General features: G+C 52.3%; 4 protein-coding genes and 2 pseudogenes across 4 annotated transcripts, besides 13 other annotated features; all 6 read right to left on the bottom strand.

Moving 5' to 3' along the window:
* Positions 1-6,222: part of a sequence feature (areas not merged during assembly with more than two copies in the genome that could not be assigned to a particular haplotype) that runs on past the window's edge.
* On the bottom strand, positions 1,155-3,125 carry Tc00.1047053508221.440 (annotated as a pseudogene).
* Positions 4,947-5,089: a sequence feature (T-rich).
* On the bottom strand, positions 5,433-6,389 carry Tc00.1047053508221.420 (mucin-associated surface protein (MASP), putative; the record flags this gene model as incomplete). Its single annotated transcript, XM_816915.1, has 1 exon — positions 5,433-6,389. The coding sequence occupies one exon, from the start codon at positions 6,387-6,389 to the stop codon at positions 5,433-5,435; it is 957 nt and encodes a 318-aa protein (XP_822008.1).
* Positions 6,223-6,861: a sequence feature (heterozygous, non-Esmeraldo-like haplotype).
* Positions 6,544-6,569: a microsatellite.
* Tc00.1047053508221.414 (elongation factor 1-gamma (EF-1-gamma), putative) lies at positions 6,735-6,926 on the bottom strand (the record flags this gene model as incomplete). Its single annotated transcript, XM_816892.1, has 1 exon — positions 6,735-6,926. The coding sequence occupies one exon, from the start codon at positions 6,924-6,926 to the stop codon at positions 6,735-6,737; it is 192 nt and encodes a 63-aa protein (XP_821985.1).
* Positions 6,862-10,987: a sequence feature (areas not merged during assembly with more than two copies in the genome that could not be assigned to a particular haplotype).
* Tc00.1047053508221.410 (uncharacterized protein) lies at positions 8,048-8,794 on the bottom strand (the record flags this gene model as incomplete). The annotated part of the gene is made up of 1 exon (XM_816914.1): positions 8,048-8,794. The coding sequence occupies one exon, from the start codon at positions 8,792-8,794 to the stop codon at positions 8,048-8,050; it is 747 nt and encodes a 248-aa protein (XP_822007.1).
* Positions 9,388-9,425: a sequence feature (AT_rich).
* Positions 9,449-9,484: a sequence feature (AT_rich).
* Positions 10,372-12,909, bottom strand: Tc00.1047053508221.400 (trans-sialidase, putative; the record flags this gene model as incomplete). Its single annotated transcript, XM_816913.1, has 1 exon — positions 10,372-12,909. The coding sequence occupies one exon, from the start codon at positions 12,907-12,909 to the stop codon at positions 10,372-10,374; it is 2,538 nt and encodes an 845-aa protein (XP_822006.1).
* Positions 10,988-11,123: a sequence feature (areas merged during assembly that could not be assigned to a particular haplotype. This can correspond to areas where the two haplotypes were merged or to regions with more than two copies in the genome that were merged during assembly.).
* Positions 11,124-18,986: part of a sequence feature (areas not merged during assembly with more than two copies in the genome that could not be assigned to a particular haplotype) that runs on past the window's edge.
* Positions 13,640-13,662: a microsatellite.
* Positions 13,829-13,849: a microsatellite.
* Positions 14,200-15,033, bottom strand: Tc00.1047053508221.381 (annotated as a pseudogene).
* Positions 14,706-14,867: a microsatellite.
* Positions 15,004-18,986: part of a mobile genetic element that runs on past the window's edge.

Below are 18,986 nucleotides of genomic sequence, written 5' to 3'. Positions count from 1 at the left end.
GGAAGAGATGCCCGCCGCACAGCGCATACACAAGGGCACACGCAATAGCAACGCCATATATCTCGCACCGCAAGATAGAACCATGCGCAAACACACGGCCGCAACGAAAGGAGTGCATCCAATTACATACCGCACAGCCATTTACTTCTCTCCGCACGGCTAGTGGCGTCCCACACTCACAGTGAGGCACGGCGCACAGCATCTTCTACCCTCCGAGTGCACTCAGCAGGCCGGTGCCCAGTCATCCTCGTGCCATCGCAATGGGGAAAACAAACAATCGTCGTCGCGGACCATCGATGCCTCCAGCAGGAAAGAAAAAAAGCATTTCAAAAGCACAATCAGCAGAGGGACAATCAGCGGGAAGCAGAGACGCAAAGTGAGAGCAGATACGGTAACTACAGAAACAAGCCGCAGGGATCAAAGAAACAATAAAAAAGACGAGAGTCCGGCATGACTCCCAAAAGCAACAAATTAATGGAAAAATTGATTTTGCAGGACTTTTATTTCATTTGTCGACCACAACAATACGGCTGTGTGTTTGTGTGTATACATATTGCCCTCAACAACAAAAGGAAAAGGGAAATTAAAATAATAAAAAAGATCGCATTATTCCACCAGCCCACACAACATCCCTCACATTTCATGCGGCATCCGGCCTGTTCCTCCAATCCTCCTTTCGTGCATTCCGTGGGACGCACAGCCGCAGCACCGGCACAACGTGTGGGCAAAAAGAAAAGCAAACAAGAGCGGGAGACACGTCGCTCATTACAGTGTGCAGCAGCCGAACATTACGTAAAGGAAAAACAACAGTACTTACTACTACAGCTGAACTACAGTGAAAAAAAATTAAAAAGTAAAAACATTGAAGAAATAAAAGATAATTAAAAAGGCGGGCAATGCGGCATGTATTCTAGGTGAGGAGCCGCGGATCCACACACTGTGGCTCAGAAGACTGCCACAACCCAAATACAATCCCAGAAGAAGCAGCAACACACAAGACACGCACACACGCACGGTGTTGTTACCGCCTAAATCACGCAGTGTCAATTTCACTTCGTTGAGAGAGGCGAGGTGGTCGTCGGGACTCACGCCGCTCCAGACCCTGTGAGGTGACTGTTTGTAGTAGGGATTCGTTTCCAGGGCGTCGCGCCCATTCATTTCTCTTCGGTAATATCCCCAGCAACGTGCCCTCTGACGCTGTCAAATACTCGAATCTTCTCGGGCGGTGTCGGAGCCGCTTCTCTCGTCGGAGCGGGGACGCTGTCCTTGGGTGCACGCATCGCAGTGGAGTTCAGTAGGCGGTTGTGCAGAAAGACGTTCTTCACCGTCACATGAGATTCGTGCCCACCACACGCGTTAAAGCAAACCCTCAGTACCTCAGGTGGCCTCTGGCCTGTCAACAGCACCTCTTCCTCTCCCAGCGACCGACCATCAATATGCACAGAGACCCTGTTGCCTTGCAGCATGAGTGCCAATTGGTGTTCTTTCCTCGTCTCCCGATTGCTGCTCCGTGTTGTTGTCTTGCCTCCGAACGCCGTCTCCCACTTCTTATTATGGCTGTACGACAGTCCCATGGTATGATTGGACTCAGTGATCGCCAGCATCGCAGTCAGTAGAGGCGTGCTACCACTCGGAGTCAATTCGATGGCCACCGACGCCACAAGTGTGAAGTTGTGGCTCAAGGATACATGACGCACTTCATCACCCCGAGTGTTCACAGGCAATATTACCCTGGACTCAAGTCCCGTCAATTGTAACCCATCGCTGTCCTTCACTGCGTTCCTCCACCATCGCATGCAGGCAACGGTACTCGTCGTTCCACGTGTCATCACTGGCCGCATCGAAAAACACTGCCACCAGACACGCCGTGGGTTTAGACAAGCTGGAGAAGAAAATTTCCTTTTGCGCCAAAGTACTGAGGACGGAATTGATTGCACTCAGTTCCTCCGTCAGGCGGGAAAGTGAAATGACACGGCCCTCACCGTTGCCCCTCCGTTGTAAAAGATGCAAACTGTCATCCGAGTGCAGCAGGGTGCTGGCGAGCATCAATCCGCAGCATTGTCCATGACAACCGGCCCAACAGAAAACGTGCGGTTGTTGTCCGTGACCCAAAGGCAGAGCGCAGTGGCCCTTTTCTCCCCCGAGGTGTGCCCTCTCTGAGTGTACAGTGTGACCTCCCTTTCCTCAATGGTCGCGGTGATGAGGGCATCCACACGCAGGCTTTCCTTCTGAGAGACTCCTGATCGGGCGTTGACCCACACACCTTAGAGTGCCCCGATGGCCTCCGTCCACGCTGTCCCCATGTCACGCGACCCGTACACCCTCCGGCCATTGTCTCAATGAAGAATCATGAGAAGTGATCCCTCCCATCCGGTGACGCGGGGTTAAGGCATTTCGCAGGGGAAATGTCTTCACAGAGCGCCCAGATACTGCCGTTGTCCGTCGAATGCACGATCATGGAGCAAACGTCTTCCGCTCTTCGCCATCAGAGGAAACACAGGCGTGCCATCCTCCATCACAACACCTGCGCCACCAGAAGCAATGAACTCCGTCCAGTCACCTTGTGAGAAGCAGAAGAGATCCGTTTCGAGAGTGGTTTGGGGCCAGCCCACTCGATCCGTCCACTCCGCTTACCACCCGTGGGATTCGTGACATCACCCACAACCAGTTTCAGCTCCAAGCCGCCCTCTCTCCAACACCCACCTTCGTAGGACACATCAGAGCCTCCCGCAAGAAGAAAAACTCCGTTGCCCTTTGTGATTGTTGTGGGGCGGAGCACAACATCCAAACTCTCCTCTCTCTCAGCTGCACCAAGCACAGTGTGTGCACTCCATGTATCTTTTATTGACCTCACCAACAACAGTGGACCAATTCCACACAGAGTCGATGTACCCCGCAACAACATCAGAAGAAAATGACATAATTAATTGAGCACATTGATATTCGGCATCCATGCAACCTTCAAAGAAAGCAGCAATTACTCCACCAGCACTGACGAGAGAGGGTGAAACAAACGAATCCCTCGCCGTAACTGGAACAACACCATATTTCGGCTGCACCAACGTCGTCTGCGCCACAAATAGATCGACTCCCTGCGGAAACTCAACATTTATTAAACCACTCATCGCATCATCAACAGGATTCCCCTTCGGCTCGGTGACAGGCGTGGGCCTTCTTTCGGGTGGCGTCGGAGTCACATTGATATTTGATATTTCAAACGTAAGCAAACTCAAGCTTCGTCTCGGACGTTTTGGTCGCCGTGTTGGATGCGGGACTCCGATCGACGGTGTTGGGTCCGTCAGCCGCCGCAGACTGTCGCCAATCCTCGTGTTGACGTGACGGCTCAGCATTCACTTGCGGCGCAGTTGTCCCACCAGATTTTGTGTCATCCTTCCCTTCACGGGGTGGCGGCAACTGACAGATGCCGTCCGGTCAGCATCGCTGCTCCGTGCAGGCGGATGGATGGTTCCATCGGGGAAATTGACGCCACCACAATTCATAAGGGCCGGCGTATTTATGCGTCGTCACATTCATCGTGAAGGCAACGGTGGCCCCTTCCTCCTTCCTTGCACAGCTGGCAGCACAGTTGCTACATGTGTGCACCGCATTGGCCACATGGCACACAGCACCCAGCTCACCATTCCTGCCATGCATGCGCACATCAAAGCCACTAAAGGTATAATTCTCACACTCAGCCTCAGCAACGGCAGCAGAACACCTCTTCCACGCACACACACACGCACGCGATAGCTCAGGCTGCCGTCACTCGGAGCACACGACACATCCACCGGCACAACCACCGCATCCGCATCACCAGATACATCTCCAGCACTCCCAGCAGCCGTCACACACACGGAGCGAGCACCCACCACACCAGTCACACGCAACTGACAGCATGCGCTACAAAAGAAGCATTCAAATCCACTGCAATGTGCATCTTGTGCGTGTGCCTGCAGAAAAACAAAGCAAAGAAGTAGAAAAGAGGAAGCGGAGTATGTGGAGGGACGCACAAACTAAAATGTACAGCGGAGGTGCATGGCGGAAGCAACAAGAAGAAGACCGCCCAAACTCATGAGTGCACTGCAGCCCAAGCAGCGACAATTCACACAAAAATTATCCAAAACAAAAAAAAAAGCTTTCCCCCTCAATTTATACAAACCCCATCACACAAAATAATTATAAATAAAAAGAAATCGTCCATTACTGTTCCACACAAATTAACAAAAGACAGCCGGCTGCCGTGTGGCCACACCAAACTGTCTGCATTTATTTTGCCCGCAAAAGAAAATTAAAAGATATTTAAATGCCTTTCAACCGTCCGACCCTCTGTGTGTCCGCACATCGTTTATATTTCATGGGTTCATCTGCGTGTTGCTGCTCCCCTCAGCCCTCTCATCGGCGCGTGAGTGCGGCCCGCAGAGCACAGTCACTCGTTTGTGGGGACTGAGAGAAGCACGCAGACATGACGGCAGTCGCGTCACTCCATCGGGAGAGTGAGCGCAGCAAAAGAAAAAAACATCGGGGGAAAAGAAATGCTCACGAGGCCGACACCGAAGGGACTGCCGGCGCAAGAAATGCACACGCAAAAACAAATCCTTAAAGAAAAACACGGCGGCAGGGTGTGGCTGTGTGTGTGGCGCTGCGGGTGTCTGCCCGCCCTGGCCGCAAGAAAACAAAACAAGAGGGAAGAAATTTGTGCTCCGCCCCACAGGCCCTCGTCGCACGCCCACACGTCACGGCTCCCTCAGCGCGCCGTTCGTCGCCGCCCCTCCTCATGCGTGCAGCAGGCGAGGCGCACAGGGCCGTCGTCATGAGCGTGTCGGTGGATGTGCGAGTGGAGCAGTTGGGCGGAAACACACGGCACCCCTCGCAGGAAGAGTGCAGCAACAAACAATTAAAGAGGGAAGAGTAGAAAAGAAAAGAACGTCCATAGCGATTGCCCCCCGAAAGCAAAAAAAAGGAAGGGATGGGGAATGAGAACAAAAAAAAAAGTAAAAAAAATTAAATCATTAAAAAACTAGCAAAAAATTTTAAAGCAAGCAGAAAAAAAATTTAAAAATTAAAATTGCAAAAAAACAATAAAAGAAAAGCGTGGGACGACCAGCGCACACACTCTCATTACTCCCGTAAAGCAAAACACAAACACACAGAGGGAGAGAGAGAGAGGTCGCCCACTCAATGCAATAAAAACAAAACAGAAACAGTTACGGTGCTCCGTCCATGCAGCCAGGCAGGACGGCAGCGGTGCGTGTCGTGCAAAAGAGAGCACCAACGGGCCTGCATGGGTGTGCATGCATATATACAATGGGCACATTATGTGTGTGCCTCGTGGGGTGAGGTGAGGGCGAGAGTCCATGCAAGGGGACACACACACAGAGAGAGAGAAGGACGAGTGTGTGTGCGGGCGGTGCATGGCTCTCTCTCCCTCACTCTCACGCGGCCACCACCGCAGCCGCAGCCGCACACGCAACAAGAAGAAGAAGCAAAAGAGGGGAGGTGGTGTGGGAGACCGCGGTGCTGCTGTCACTGTCGCCAGGCGTCGTATCAGTTTTCATGGCTGTGGCTTCGACTGGTGTTTCCTTCGGATTAGCATCTTTATTTTCATCTTGTTTTCCTTCTGTCCCTGCACCATCGGATTCCGGTGCATTGTTCGGAACTTTTTCTCCGGTGCCCTTGTCCGTTTCGTTGCTATCATCATTATCGCTGGCAACTGGGGGTGTTGGTGTGGCTGATTCGGCTTCACTGGTAGATATTTCCTCCTGATCGGTGTCTGTGATTGTGTCAGTGTCCCCTTCTCTCGAACCGTTTGTTGGCCTCGTGCTTACTGGGCGTTCCTCTGATTTTGGTGCCGGCACATCATCTGCATTGGCGGGTTGTCCTCCCATTGGCGAGGATGGTGGTCCTTTTGTTGGTTTTGCTGATGGATCTGCCAGAGATGCCTCTTCCGGTGTTTTTCCCAAGTCTCCTTCCTTTCCCAGTGCTTCTGGAACTGATAATTTCACTGAATTGTCCGTAGCTGGCGGCGGCTGGGTTTGCCTTTTTCGGCATTTGACTTCATCTGGTTTTTCAGCGTACTCTTTGCAAACACCCTCAACGTTAGAGAATTCAGTTTTCTTGAACAGCCTAGAGTAAAGATCCTTACAAAGTTCATGCATGGCATGATGTAAACAACAATTCACGGCCAAATCCTTCAAACTCAAATTTGTTTCTTTAGAATATTCCGCCTCGCATTCGTTCTTCAGCAGTTCATGCCACCTTGGGATCAAATTCTCACGCCAAAAACTTTGCACACTGTTAGCATCAGGCATCGACGATACCACCACCGCCGCACCGCACCACAGCACGCAGAGGGCACACACCAGCAGCACACGGCCAGTCATCATCGCCATCACTCCTGTCACTTGCGTGCAGCCTTCAGCACAAACTAACTCCAATTCAACGCAGAGTAAAAAAGCAAAAGGAGAGACACGGCCGCTACACCACACACAGTCACAAACAACAGCATCCCAGCAACACCACAACAACAATTAGGTGAGCGCAGTTAACAATAATAAAAACAAAAACAAAAAGGAATGCTTCCTGGCCCGTTCCTCACACCCCCACAGTCACTGTTACTGTTATTCCCTCTCCTCAGGCCCTCACGGGCACGCCACGCTCAATTCAACACGCGCCCTTCCAGCAAAGACAGTCCGTCGGGCCCTTCCGCTGCGCCGCAATGTTCGCCACCACCTCCCTCAGTCAAACAGCTCCGTGTGCTCCACGTCCCTCACAATCGCCGGCATGCCCCGGCCACTCAACACACACAGCGCCACAATGTCGTGCCGCCTCTCCTCCCCAATCATGAGCGCAACGCCCAACGCGTACTGTCGCACGTGCTCCATGCGCTGCAACCACCCGCGGATCAGGTTGGCCGTCACGCACAGCATCTTGTTGTCTTTCTTGTGCTTGGAGCAGACCCTCACACCTCTCGATCCACGGCCTGGGTGCTGCGAAAGGCTGCCGAGAGGTGCCACTTTTGTGGAAGAAGCAAATGTGCGGGAACAACGGCCACCCTCACTCCCTCACACATCCGCTCCCTCTACTCTCCCACACAAAAGGGCGGTGCCGTGGGAAGAGAAGCCCGCCGCACAGCGCATGCACAAGGGCACAAACAAAAGCAATGCCATACATGTCGCACTGCAATAAAGAGCCTTGCGCACAACACACACACGGCCGCAAAGAGAGGGACACGGCGCATCCAACTCCACGGCGCCGTTCTTTACTTCTCACCGTCCCGACGGATTGGCATTGCATCCCACACCAGGTCGTGGCGGATTGGTGTTCCACACTCACAGTGAGACATGGCGCACACCATCCGCTCCCTTCCTTGTGCACTCAGCAGGCCGGCGCTCAGTCACCCTCGTGCCATCGCAACGGGGAGCACAAACAATCGTCGTCCCGGACCATCAGTGCCTCTAGCAGGAAAGAAAGGAAAATGGAGGCATTTCAACAGCACGGCCAGCAGAGGGAAACTCAATAAGACACTGTGAAAGGCAGTGACGGTAAACACGGCACAAAAGAAAAACAAGCCACAGGTATTTGCGAAAAAGAAAAAAATTGTGAGTCCACCAGAACTCACGGAATAAAAAAATTCTCCAGGCAGGACTTTTATTTGATGTGCCTAGAAGCACAAGATGACAGCTGTGTGAATAAATTCTGACCGCAGAAAAAATGGAAATTAAAAAAAAGATCTTGCTGTTCCACCAGCCCACACAACATCCCTCACACTTCATTGCGGCATCCGGCCTGCTCCTCCAATCCTCCTTTCGTGCAGTCCGTGGGACGCACAGCAATGAGGCCGGCACCGCGTGTGGGCAACAAAAAACAAGGAGGAGAAACGCGTCACACATGACAGTGTGCAGCAACCGACCATTGAATAAAGGAACAGCAACGATACTCATTATTCCAGGAAGACAGAAAAACAAAGTAAAATGTAAATAATAAAAGTAACACACATGCAACGCGGCAAATATTCTCTGCGAGGAGTCGCAATTCCACACTCTTCGGCTCACAAGGCCGCCACAACTCCACACAATCCCAGAAGAAGCAGCAACGCACAATACACGCACACACGCACAGTGCTGCCAACAGTTAACTCTCGCAGTGTCAATTTCGCGTCGTTGTGCAGGGCAAAGCAGTCGTCGGGACTCACATCGTTTACGGAATACTGCGCGGTGAATTCTCGCAATTCGGGTTTGTTCTCGTGTCCAGAGGCATTGCGTTGACTCAATCCGTCCGCATCACCCTCAGCAACAAATCCACTGACCGCAACGCCATTTTCTAAAACGAGAGAATTGTGTCCGGTGGCTTCGTGCTCACTCGCCTTGTCCGTGTTATCCGCAGCAACGTGTTCCCTGCCGCCATAAATGACAGACATGATCCCGGATGCATTCGACGCCACTAATGTTCTCGGACCGTTAGCAAAGGAAGGCCTCTTCTTGGATGCATTCGGGACCATCATTTCGTTCGGATTGGTGGCAAAGTCATACCTCGTCTCGGATGTGTTGCTCGCCGTGTTGGATGCGGGACTCGGATCAACGGTGTTGGGTCCGTCAGCCGCCGCAGACCGTCGCCAATCCTCGTGTTGACGTGACGGCTCAGCATTAACTTGCGGCGCAGTTGTCCCACCAGATTTTGTGTCATCCCTCCCTTCACGGGGTGGCGGCAACTGACAGATGCCCGTCCGGTCAGCATCGCTGCTCCGTGCAGGCGGATGGATGGTTCCATCGGGGAAATTGACGCCACCACAATTCATAAGGGCCGGCGTATTTATGTGTCATCACATTCATCGTGAAGGCAACGGTGGCCCCTTCCTCCTTCCTTGCACAGCTGGCAGCACAGTTGCTACATGTGTGAACCGCATTGGCCACATGGCACGCAGCACCCAGCTCACCATTCCTGCCATGCATGCGCACATCAAAGCCACTGAAAGTATAATTCTCATGCTGAGCCTCAGCACTGGCAGCAGAACACTTCTTCCACGCCCACACACTCCCACGCACGCGATATCTCAGGCTGCCCAACACAACGCAGTCACAGGCGGTGCATCACACCCGCAGGAAGAGTGACTCGCGGTGCGCGCTCCCTCTCTCCTTCCCTTCATGCCCACGAAGGAAGCAGCAGCCACACGCAACCGCCAGCACACGTCACAAAATAAGCATCAAAATCGAATGAAATCTGCATTTTGTGTGTGCCTGCAGAAACACGAAGCAAAGAAGCAAAAACAGGAGCAGAGCATGTGAGGGGACGCACAAACAAAACTGTACAGCGGAGGTGCATGGCGGAAATAAAAAGAAAGGGACTGCTCAAGCTCATGATATTGCACTGCAGAAAAAGCAGCGGCAATTCATTAAAAAATTAAATGAAAATAAATAAATAAAAATTATCTTCACCCTTCCACACCTCACACTTTAAAAAGAAAAAATAAAAAAAATGAAAAAAATTAGTCCTTTATTACGGCCAAACCCAAATGATAAAAGAAAGAAAAAAAACACACACAAAAAGCACCTAACTACCATCTTACTCCAAACCGTCTGCATATTTTGTCCGAAAATAAAATTAAAAGATATTTAAATGTCCTTCAACCGTCCGACCCTCTGTGTGTCCGCACATCGTTTATATTTCATGGGGTCATCTGCGTGTTGCTGCTCCCCTCAGCCCTCCCATCGGCGTGTGAGTGCGGCCCGCAGAGCACAGTCACTCGTGTGTGTGGGGACTGAGAGAAGCACGCAGACACGACGGCAGTCGCGTCACTCCATCGGGAGAGTGAGCGCAGAAAAAAAAAAGAAAAGAAAAACAAGGCGGCAGGGTGTGGCTGTGTGTGTGGCGCTGCGGGTGTCTGCCCGCCCTGGCTGCAAAGAAGCAAAACAAGAGGGAAGAAATGTGTGCTCCGCCCCACAGGCCCTCGTCGCACGCCCACACGTCACGGCTCCCTCAGCGCGCCGTTCGTCGCGGCCCCTCCTCATGCGTGCAGCAGGCGAGGCGCACAGGGCCGTCGTCATGAGCGTGTCGGTGGATGTGCGAGTGGAGCAGTTGGGCGGAAACACACGGCACCCCTCGCAGGAAGAGTGCAGCAACAAACAATTAAAGAGGGAAGAGTAGAAAAGAAAAAACGTCCAGAGTGATTGCCCCCAAAAGCAAAAAAGAGAAGGGATGTGAAAAAAAGCAACAAACACATAAAAATAAAAAAAGAATTTTAAAACAAGAAAGTAGCAAACATTAAAATAAATTTAAAATACACGCAAAAAAAAGATTTATGAGAGATATTAGTTCCCGGAGAAGTAATTCAGTGCAGGAAGGTCGCAATTATTCCACGCGGCAGCCAGTCACGCCTCACAGAGCCGCAAACACCCACAGTCCCAACAGAAGGAGCAACGGCAGCAGTCCGCTCCCACGTATGGTGATGGCATCGCTGTTATTCAATTGCGAAAAATTTCCAGGGCTGCTGTTGAGTGCCGTACCATTTACTTCCCTGTTATGTGAGTGGATCGCTTTCTCCTGCGCATTCGTTTCTCCCACCGTCCCCTCATCCTCTCCAGATCTTGCGCTCGACTCATGTTTCACTGTGGATCCGCCAGGAGTGGACACGGACACGGTTTTCTGTGCAACTGGTCCGCTCACCGCTGTCGAAGGAGTATCCATCACCACCGCTGCGGTAAGATCTTCAGAAGGTGAAATGGAGGCTTTATTCGGGTTGAGGGCGCCAATCTCTTCGGAAGTCAACGGGCGGTTGTACAGCAGGACGTTCCTCACAGTCACAGACACAACTTCGTCGCCCACTGTGTTGTCTCCATCCCCTCCAATGAAGAAGTGTGAGATCCCTTTAGAATCCGTATTTTCCAATTCGCATTGCACATTTCCCACATGTTCACCATCAACGTACGCAGAGCCCTGGGTGCCATTCTGTAGCACAATGGCCACTTGGTACTGTGTCTGTGGCTCCCAAGTGCGGCTTTGCTCCTTGTTCTTTCCGCCACTGCACAGCACTGCTCGCTTCTTTCCGCTATCGTACGACATTCCCAGGAGTACTGTATTGTCATCACCAGCCATCTTCGCACCCATCAATGAAATGGAACCACTCTTCGTCGGCTCACCGTGGATGGACACCGTCGCCAAAAGAGTGAAGTTGTAGTTCGCAAAGTGGTACAGCTGATTCTCCCCCTTCTTGCCAACAGGCCACTCCGCCCACGCACCACGTCCTTTGAACGTCACGCCATCGGGATACCCTGTTGCCACTGTTGCATCACCCGTTACTGTGGCGTTCACCCCGAGGTACTCGTCCCTCCATGTGTCATTAGAGAAATTGCCGGACAAAAAGCCAACCAGCCCTTCCGTGATCTTAACAGCGCTGCAGGCATTTTCAGTTGATTCATCCTTCTCAGAAGGGCACAGCTTGGAGACACGGCCGTCCACTTCTTTCCAGTTCGCCAGCACCTCCTTCACCCGCTTCAACTGCGCACTCAGAAGCACAGAGACCATACCGAGTGATGGTTTGTCTTCATCGCCCTTCTTCTTCTTCTCGTACAGTGCAATCAACTCATCATTCTGCTCATTATTACCTTTAGCACTTTTGTACAACAGTGAGCTGGCGGCAGCGTCATCTTCCTCGGATACCGGCCCAATATCAACAATGTGCGTATTGTCCGTCAGCCAAAGATGGAGTACGCCCTTTTCGTTTTCGTTACCTTTTTCATTGGAATACACCGGCAGAGTGACAAGCATCACATTCTTCTTATTATCATCTCCAACACCGCCAAGAGTCGCTGTGGTGAACCCGCTCCTAACGCCCTGTTTGTTGCCCCACACGCGCGAGAGTGTCCCGAGGGCCTCCGTCCACGAATTCCCCCTGTCACCGGACTCGTACACCCTGCGGCGGCCATCATCACACGCAGTCATCATCATGAGTTTTCCCTTCTCCCACTCCACGACGGAGGGAACACTGCAGCCATCGGCAGACATCCCCTTCGACAGCACCCAACCATCATTGGCCGAAAAGTATATAATCAGTGAAATGGTCTTCCCATTCTCTTTTTTCGTTCCTTCCACTGGGAACAGAAACGGACCGTCCTTCATCTTAAGACCCGATCCGCCGCCGCCAATCAGTCCTGTCAAGGACTGCTGTTGTTTTTTCAAATCAGTCCAGAGAAAACGGTAGGTATCATTCCAGTTTACTCTTTTGCCACTTTCTTCACCACTGACGTTTCCTCTCGCCAGCAAAAGTCCCCATTCATCTCCTACACTCTCCTTAGGATTAGTGGCAGCTGTCCGACTGTAGTTTCCAACAAGCATGTAAATATCACTTCCTTTCACAAGTGTTGTTGGCCGGCCGACACGTAATTTCATCACTCTTTGGGAACTGTCCGGTTCCACTGCTTGTGAGGGGCATTGCCTTTCTTCCGAAGCAGAGCATTCATCCAGTACTTGTGTCTTCAGTTTGCTCTCATGCAACTCCTCTTTTAGCGTTTCACCATTAAACTCCAGGAGTTCCGAGGCAATCCCAGTGAAAACGCATTCTTCATCCTTCGTGCACTGCGCTTCGGCAACGGCAAACACGCCACCATTCACCTCAACAAGAGCGGGAGCATGGAGCGAATCCACTGTTTCTTCTCCTTTCTTATCTCTCCAAGCAAAATGTTTCCCCGGTGAAGATACTGGACACGACGCCGCTCCATTATCATTGGCTGCAGCCCCAGTGTCGTAACACATCACCACGACGAGGAGGAGCAGCACCGCGGAAGTAAACACACGCCGGGACATGTTGGACCTCTGTGGCTCACTCTCTCCTCCTTCCCTCCTCCTTCCGCTGGATCCGGTCACGCGGCGACGGTTGTGTGTGCGGGGTGCCTTCACTGCAGCAAAACGTGGGAGCATATAAATATGTGTGTGTGGGCGGTGTGTGTGTGTGCTGTTGGTCCTTTTGGTGCCTTCGAATTTCACAGTAGCGTTTAACGTTTGTTTGTTTTCTAGTGTGAGTGAGAAAAGAAATGAAGAAAAACAGACTAATAAAAAGAAGCACAACAGTGAAAACCGCCACCATCCACAGTGAGTGGCACCATCATCTCCGCCGCAGTCACTCCCAACAACAACTCACGCACACAGACACACGGAACGAGAAGGAAGAGCAGTGCACCGGGAACACACAGCGGCTGCCACCAGCAGCAGTAGCAGGAGTCACGGCGGGTGTGTTATCCGTCACGCGTCAGCACACACCGAGCGACGCCAACAAAAAACAACCAGAAAATTACAAAAGAGCGCAACCGCCCTTCGCAGCACCGACACGCTGCCGCCAGTCTTTTTACTGTTGTCCCTTCCAGCGCACCCGCTTCCCCGCCGCAGGCGCGTATCACACCGCACAGCCGAAGAATACCGGCAAATCCAGAGCGGGAGGGACCCGTCAGCATGCGCGGCATCTTGGTGAGAATCAATCAAAAGTTGTATCAGGCACCCCCAAAAAAACACCCACAGACTGCACACCAGCAACATGCCAACAAAACACATCGAGGGCTAACGTCCTCCGTCCTCGAAAGGGCTGCCGCAGTCGGAATCTTGTGCATGTGTGCATTCTCAGCGTTCACACCGCTCCACAGCGTGTGCGACATATTGTGTGTGTGTGTGTGTGTGTGTCAATATGAGTGCGTGTTTGTCGGCGCCTATATTTGCAGAGCAGCTGTGTGGCACAATAAAGTCCAAAGAAAGCAACGGCAGAAAGAGGCAGATAGCACACACTCAAATTGCTCGTATCATCACACACACATGCAGCCCGAGGAATGGGTGCACTCAACCACAACACACAAAACAAAACAAAACAAAAAGCCGAAGCGTGGGACGACCAGCGCACACACACTCTCATTGCTCCCGTAAAGCAAAACACACACACAGGGAGAGAGAGAGAGGTCGCCCACTCAATGCAATAAAAACAGAAACAAAAACAGTTACGGTGCTCCGCCCATGCAGCCAGGCAGGACGGCAGCGGTGCGTGTCGTGCAAAAGAGAGCAACAACGGGCCTACATGGGTGTGCATGCATACATACAATGGGCACATTATTGTGTGCCTCGTGGGGTGAGGTGAGGGCGAGAGTCCATGCAAGGGGACACACACACACAGAGAGAGAGAAGGACGAGTGTGTGTGCGGGCGGTGCACGGCTCTCTCTCCCTCACTCTCACGCGGCCACCACCGCAGCCGCACACGCAACAAGAAGCAAAAGAGGGGAGGTGGTGTGGGAGACCGCGGTGCTGCCGTCACTGTCGCCCGTTGTGGCTTTTACGGCTGTGGCTTCGACTGGGGTTTCCTTCGTATTGCCATGCTTATTTTGACTGTTTTTTGTGTCGTTTGTTCCTGCACCATCAGCAGTTGGATCATCACTTGTTATCCCTTCTTCAGTGCCACTGTTAGCGTCGTTACTCTCAAAAACGCTTTTAGTTGAAGATGTTGTTTGTGCTGGTTCACCATGACCGTTAAATGTTGCATCCCGCTGGTTGGCAGTGGCGGAGGCGCTGGCTGGGTTTCGTGGATTGTTGTTTGACTCCTTGCTCTCGTGGACACCTTGTGAATGTTGCACTAACACGACATCGTGAGGATCGGGCTGTTCGCTTTCTTGTGCCGGGTCAATATCTTCCGATTGTTTTTCATCCTTTTTCCGCGCCGCTGCTGGTGTGTTTCCTTGTTCTGATGATGTTACTTTCGGTGTTACTGTTGCTGCCGACGCTGCTGGGACTGGTGAATCTTCTGGTGATGGCGCTGCCGTTGGCGGCTGCCCTTGTGTCGTTGGTAGCACTGCCGTTGCTGGTGATTGTGTTGTTGGGATTCCTTCTGCTGCTGTTGGTGTTGGCCCTTTTTCGTGCTCTTATTGTGCTGGTGATGATGCTTCCTCTTTGTTGGACCATTGGGAATTTGTGTCTCTGCTGTCTCTACTGTTTCCTCTTCTCGCTCTTCTTCCTCAAGATCATCAACAACAACAACAACGTTTTTTTTTCTACTCTTACCAGCGCGTCTAGCTATACAGTGCCATCTGAGTGCCGAAGAGGTGGTCGAGCAACGACAAAGGTTTCCTGCTGTGAAGCAACTGCCATTGAGAGAACTTTCCGAGGCGAAGGTCCTGTTCAATGCCCAGCCGTTGACGCACAGCCAAGGTGCCTGGACATTCTAGAAGCAGATGGTGCAAGGTTTCCTGCGGGCCGATTGGCGTGCTTGTGGAAGCTGGCTGATCCTGCGGCAGCAGAGATCGCCGCCTGGCACTGCTGTTCCGATGCCGTGTGGCGTCTGGGTTGTGTGCGCAGCGACTTCTGTGCTGTGCGGTGCTTCTCCGTGTGGGGAAAACCATGTCACAGAAATCACATTTGAGCTCGGGAAGCGGTGGAGGATGTTCCGGATGAAATGACCGACAGTGACTGACGAGACCCGAGAATCCCGTCAATGTAGAATCGCAGTGCGGACATTTCTCCTTCCGACGGCGTGTGAGGGTCCGTCTCCTTACTGGAGAGACGTCTTCCTCCCTCGCCGACGGGGGAACAGTGTCCGTCCCCGGTGCAGTCGGATCGTTGTTAGAGCGCATATATGCAGACTGTTCCGGTGAGATGTTGCAGAAACGGCATTAGTTTGTGCAATCTCTCACGGCCCAGTATAGTCGGCCCCAGAGCTCAGATTCCCCGCACCTTGCCCTTGCGAGGTGAACCAGTTCCTGACGGTGAAGAACTTCCTGAGTGGTCAGGTCCTTACCGCTGAGATCTGATGGCCTTGTGCCGCAAAGCAAGTAGCGATGAGTGTCTTGACGAATGGTACTACGCCACTTGTTGGTGAGCTGCGTAGTAAAACATGTCAGCAGATCCGTATGCCATAAAGGTGCGATTCCTTGCTCCGTGTATTGTCCGGTTGCCATAGTCTGCGTCGCATACTGATCTGCAAGCTCGTTAACATGTACTCCACAATGTCCGTAACAAAACTGCAGGTGCACGGACCAGCCAGCACACGTCAGTGTCAAGAGACGCTGCCAGATCCGATCCTCCATCCAGTCTGTCTGACTGAGCGGGCCCTTGTTTAGAGCCGCTAGAAGAGACTGACTGTCCGTAACCACAAGCAGGGTTTTACGCCTGTGGCGAATACGAGGGATCATCAGCCTCTCTAGGGCTAGAAGCAGCGCACGGGATTCCGTCCTGTAGCTGCATGGGTGTGCACCGCAGTTTATGCTGGCCTTTTCTATTATCTCCGATGAGTTGAGGGATGAAAGCAGTATTCCAACCCCTGCTGACTTGGGAACGTCGACACCGCCATCGGTCGCAAGTATCCACGAACGATGGCTGTGCAGCGCCAGAGCCTCTTCGCTGACCCCGCGCTTTTCCCGTATCAGCTATTCCTCGTCAGTTATTGAGAGGTCTATCGGAAGTTCCACACCGATGGTAACCCGGTGAGCGGAGGCCGCAAACCAGGGAGGAATGGAGCTGCGAAGGAACCGCTCTTCGCGTGGTGAGCTCTCGGTGATGCCATAGTCCTTTGTGTATGCGTCTACAGAGGCATATAGCTCGTCCCGAGATAATGGCGAGATGCGGAAACCGGCGCGAGGCGGTGGCTCAGGCGGGGGTCTCCGCATCCAGTCCGTCTGACATGTGCGTGTGTTCTCAAATATGGAGAGCCGCGCGCGCAGGCAGAGGACGTGGAGCGGCGGCATATTAGCCTCCAGCAGTGCGGATTCCGGGTCGACAGTGCTCGGAGCTCCGCTGACAATTCGTGCTAGGGTTGCGTACGTCTTCTGCATCTCATTCTTCGCTGAATCCGTCGCTGCTGCCCATATGAGCTCGCTGCCATAGCGTAATTTGGAAGCACCGTATCCAATGACGAACGTGCGTAGGTCATGTGGAGATGGTCCCGCCTCCTTGTGCGCTATGCAGCGTAGCTGCGATATACGTTGCGAAGTGGTAGCGCATTGCTTGGTGGCCGCCACATTTAGCGCCAGTCGTGGATCGAGATCCATGCCGAGAAGCTTCGTAGTTCGCGATGCCCCCATGGTCATGACTGGGATTTGACATCCAGCCACTACCAGGGGCCACCTTCCTTCACGATCATAATCTGACTCCGTGTGCGTGGATAGTGTGAACCAGGCAGCTTCACACTTTGACGGGTTGATGGCCAGGCCATTTTCCCGACTCCACGCATGCAGCTTTTGAAGAACCATGTTGGCAGTGGGAATGGCGTCTTCCCGGGACTGCCCCTTAACGATAATAGAGAGGTCGTCCGCATACATGTCTGCTGTGACACCCGCAAAGCTGTTCAGCAGATTGAGAAGTGGGTGTACGTAAAGGGAGAACAAATACGGTCCCAGCACGGACCCCTGAGGAACTCCTCGCAGCATGGGACGCCGATCGCTGTGTCTGTGGCCAACTCGTGTCTTCGCGTAGCGACCACATAGAAAGTTTCTAAGCCACCTTCTACAATTCACCCCCGGAATATTAGCCAGCAAGCGACTGAGGACTCGATGATCTATGGAGTCAAAAGCCTTGCTGAAATCAACCAGCACTAGCAGGGTCCGATGGGGTCTGTAGTGGAGTTGATTGCCAATACCGCTCTTCTTGGGAAGGCTCACTTGGAAATAATGATTTCTATTATGCTCCACTTCGTGTATCAGGTGTGCCAGCCGCATCGTCGTGGTACGCACACTACGATATGCATACTGGTGGGGGTGCGGCGTCCACACCCAAAGCAATCTCTTCAGTACCATTTTCTCAGCAACCTTACTCACAATGGAAGTAAGGCTGATGGGTCGATATGACTCAAGCAGTTCCGGCGACTTACCGGGTTTTAAGAGTGGAACGATGGTAGCGCGTCTCCACTCAGCCGGAACCGTACCGGTCGTCCAACTGTGGTTAATGCGGCGAAGAAGGAATCGGAGGCCCTTTGACGAAATATGTCGCAGTGCCTCACTGTAGACTTCATCCGGTCCGGGAGCCTTGCCATACGGCGTATTACGTAGCGCAGCAAGCAGTTCCGTACGATTAAAAGGTGCATCAAGAGGGGAGTGAAGATGAGCAACTAAACCAGATGTGGCGGCAGGCTCGTTGTTGTTCTGCTGCCCAAAAAGAAAGGAAGCGTTAATGTTCAAAGATGCACTCTGTCTGTTGATGCCTTTGGAAAACCTAACTGCCTTGTGAGAGGGGTGAAATGGAAGAAAGATGCGATTGAGAGCATTCGCTGCTCTCTTTGCTGTTTTATAAGTGTGTTGACCATCTCCTAATAACATTGATGTGGGAGATGGAAGTGATGCCTTTTTTCGTCCGGAAATGCATTTCCATGCGAGTGGCTCACCTGGATTTAACTTGCTGATGCGACGTAGATACGTGTTGCGCAAGCGCTCTCGGAGCAGAAGGAAGAATTGACTCCTTGTCCGTTGCATTTCTGCCTCACGGTCGGGCGTCGGTAACTGTAGATGGCGGGCCTTGCTGTCCGTAGCCATCCGCTCTGCCTCCATGAGAGTGTCGTCCCAAAGCCTGGGACCGTCCCTGTGCATGCCGCGGGGGCAGTGTCGTCGATACGAAGTTATAAGCGCTCTCGTGAAAGCCTTAATGCCGGTGGACTGCTTTTTATAGTCATATGCCGGAAGTTGTGCGTCGAAGTCCTTGATGAATAAATCCCATTTGCACTTCCCCCAACTGTAGAAAAACTTAGGTACCGAAGGTATGGTGTCCTTAAATGCCTGATGCAGCGTAAATGTCAGCATATAATGATCACTAAGCGGCGACACAGAAGCTGACCAATCCGACACAGTCAAATGCTTTGACCATGTCAGATCGATACAGGATCGTTCTCTTGTGCCGCGGGCATACGTGATCTCACCAGGGGTGTTAACCAAGGTGAGTCCCGCATCCGTGCACAGTTCTAAAAATTCTGCAGCAACCTCGCTTGGAGAATTCTCCAAGAATGGCTCCCACTGTGGGTGATGCATGTTGAAATCCCCACACA

The sequence above is a fragment of the Trypanosoma cruzi genome, genomic scaffold (genome assembly GCF_000209065.1).
Source record: "Trypanosoma cruzi strain CL Brener 1047053516723 genomic scaffold, whole genome shotgun sequence".
NCBI lineage: Eukaryota > Euglenozoa > Kinetoplastea > Trypanosomatida > Trypanosomatidae > Trypanosoma > Trypanosoma cruzi.
Note: the sequence above shows the minus strand (reverse complement) of the source record. Positions and strands in the feature narration are given on the sequence as shown.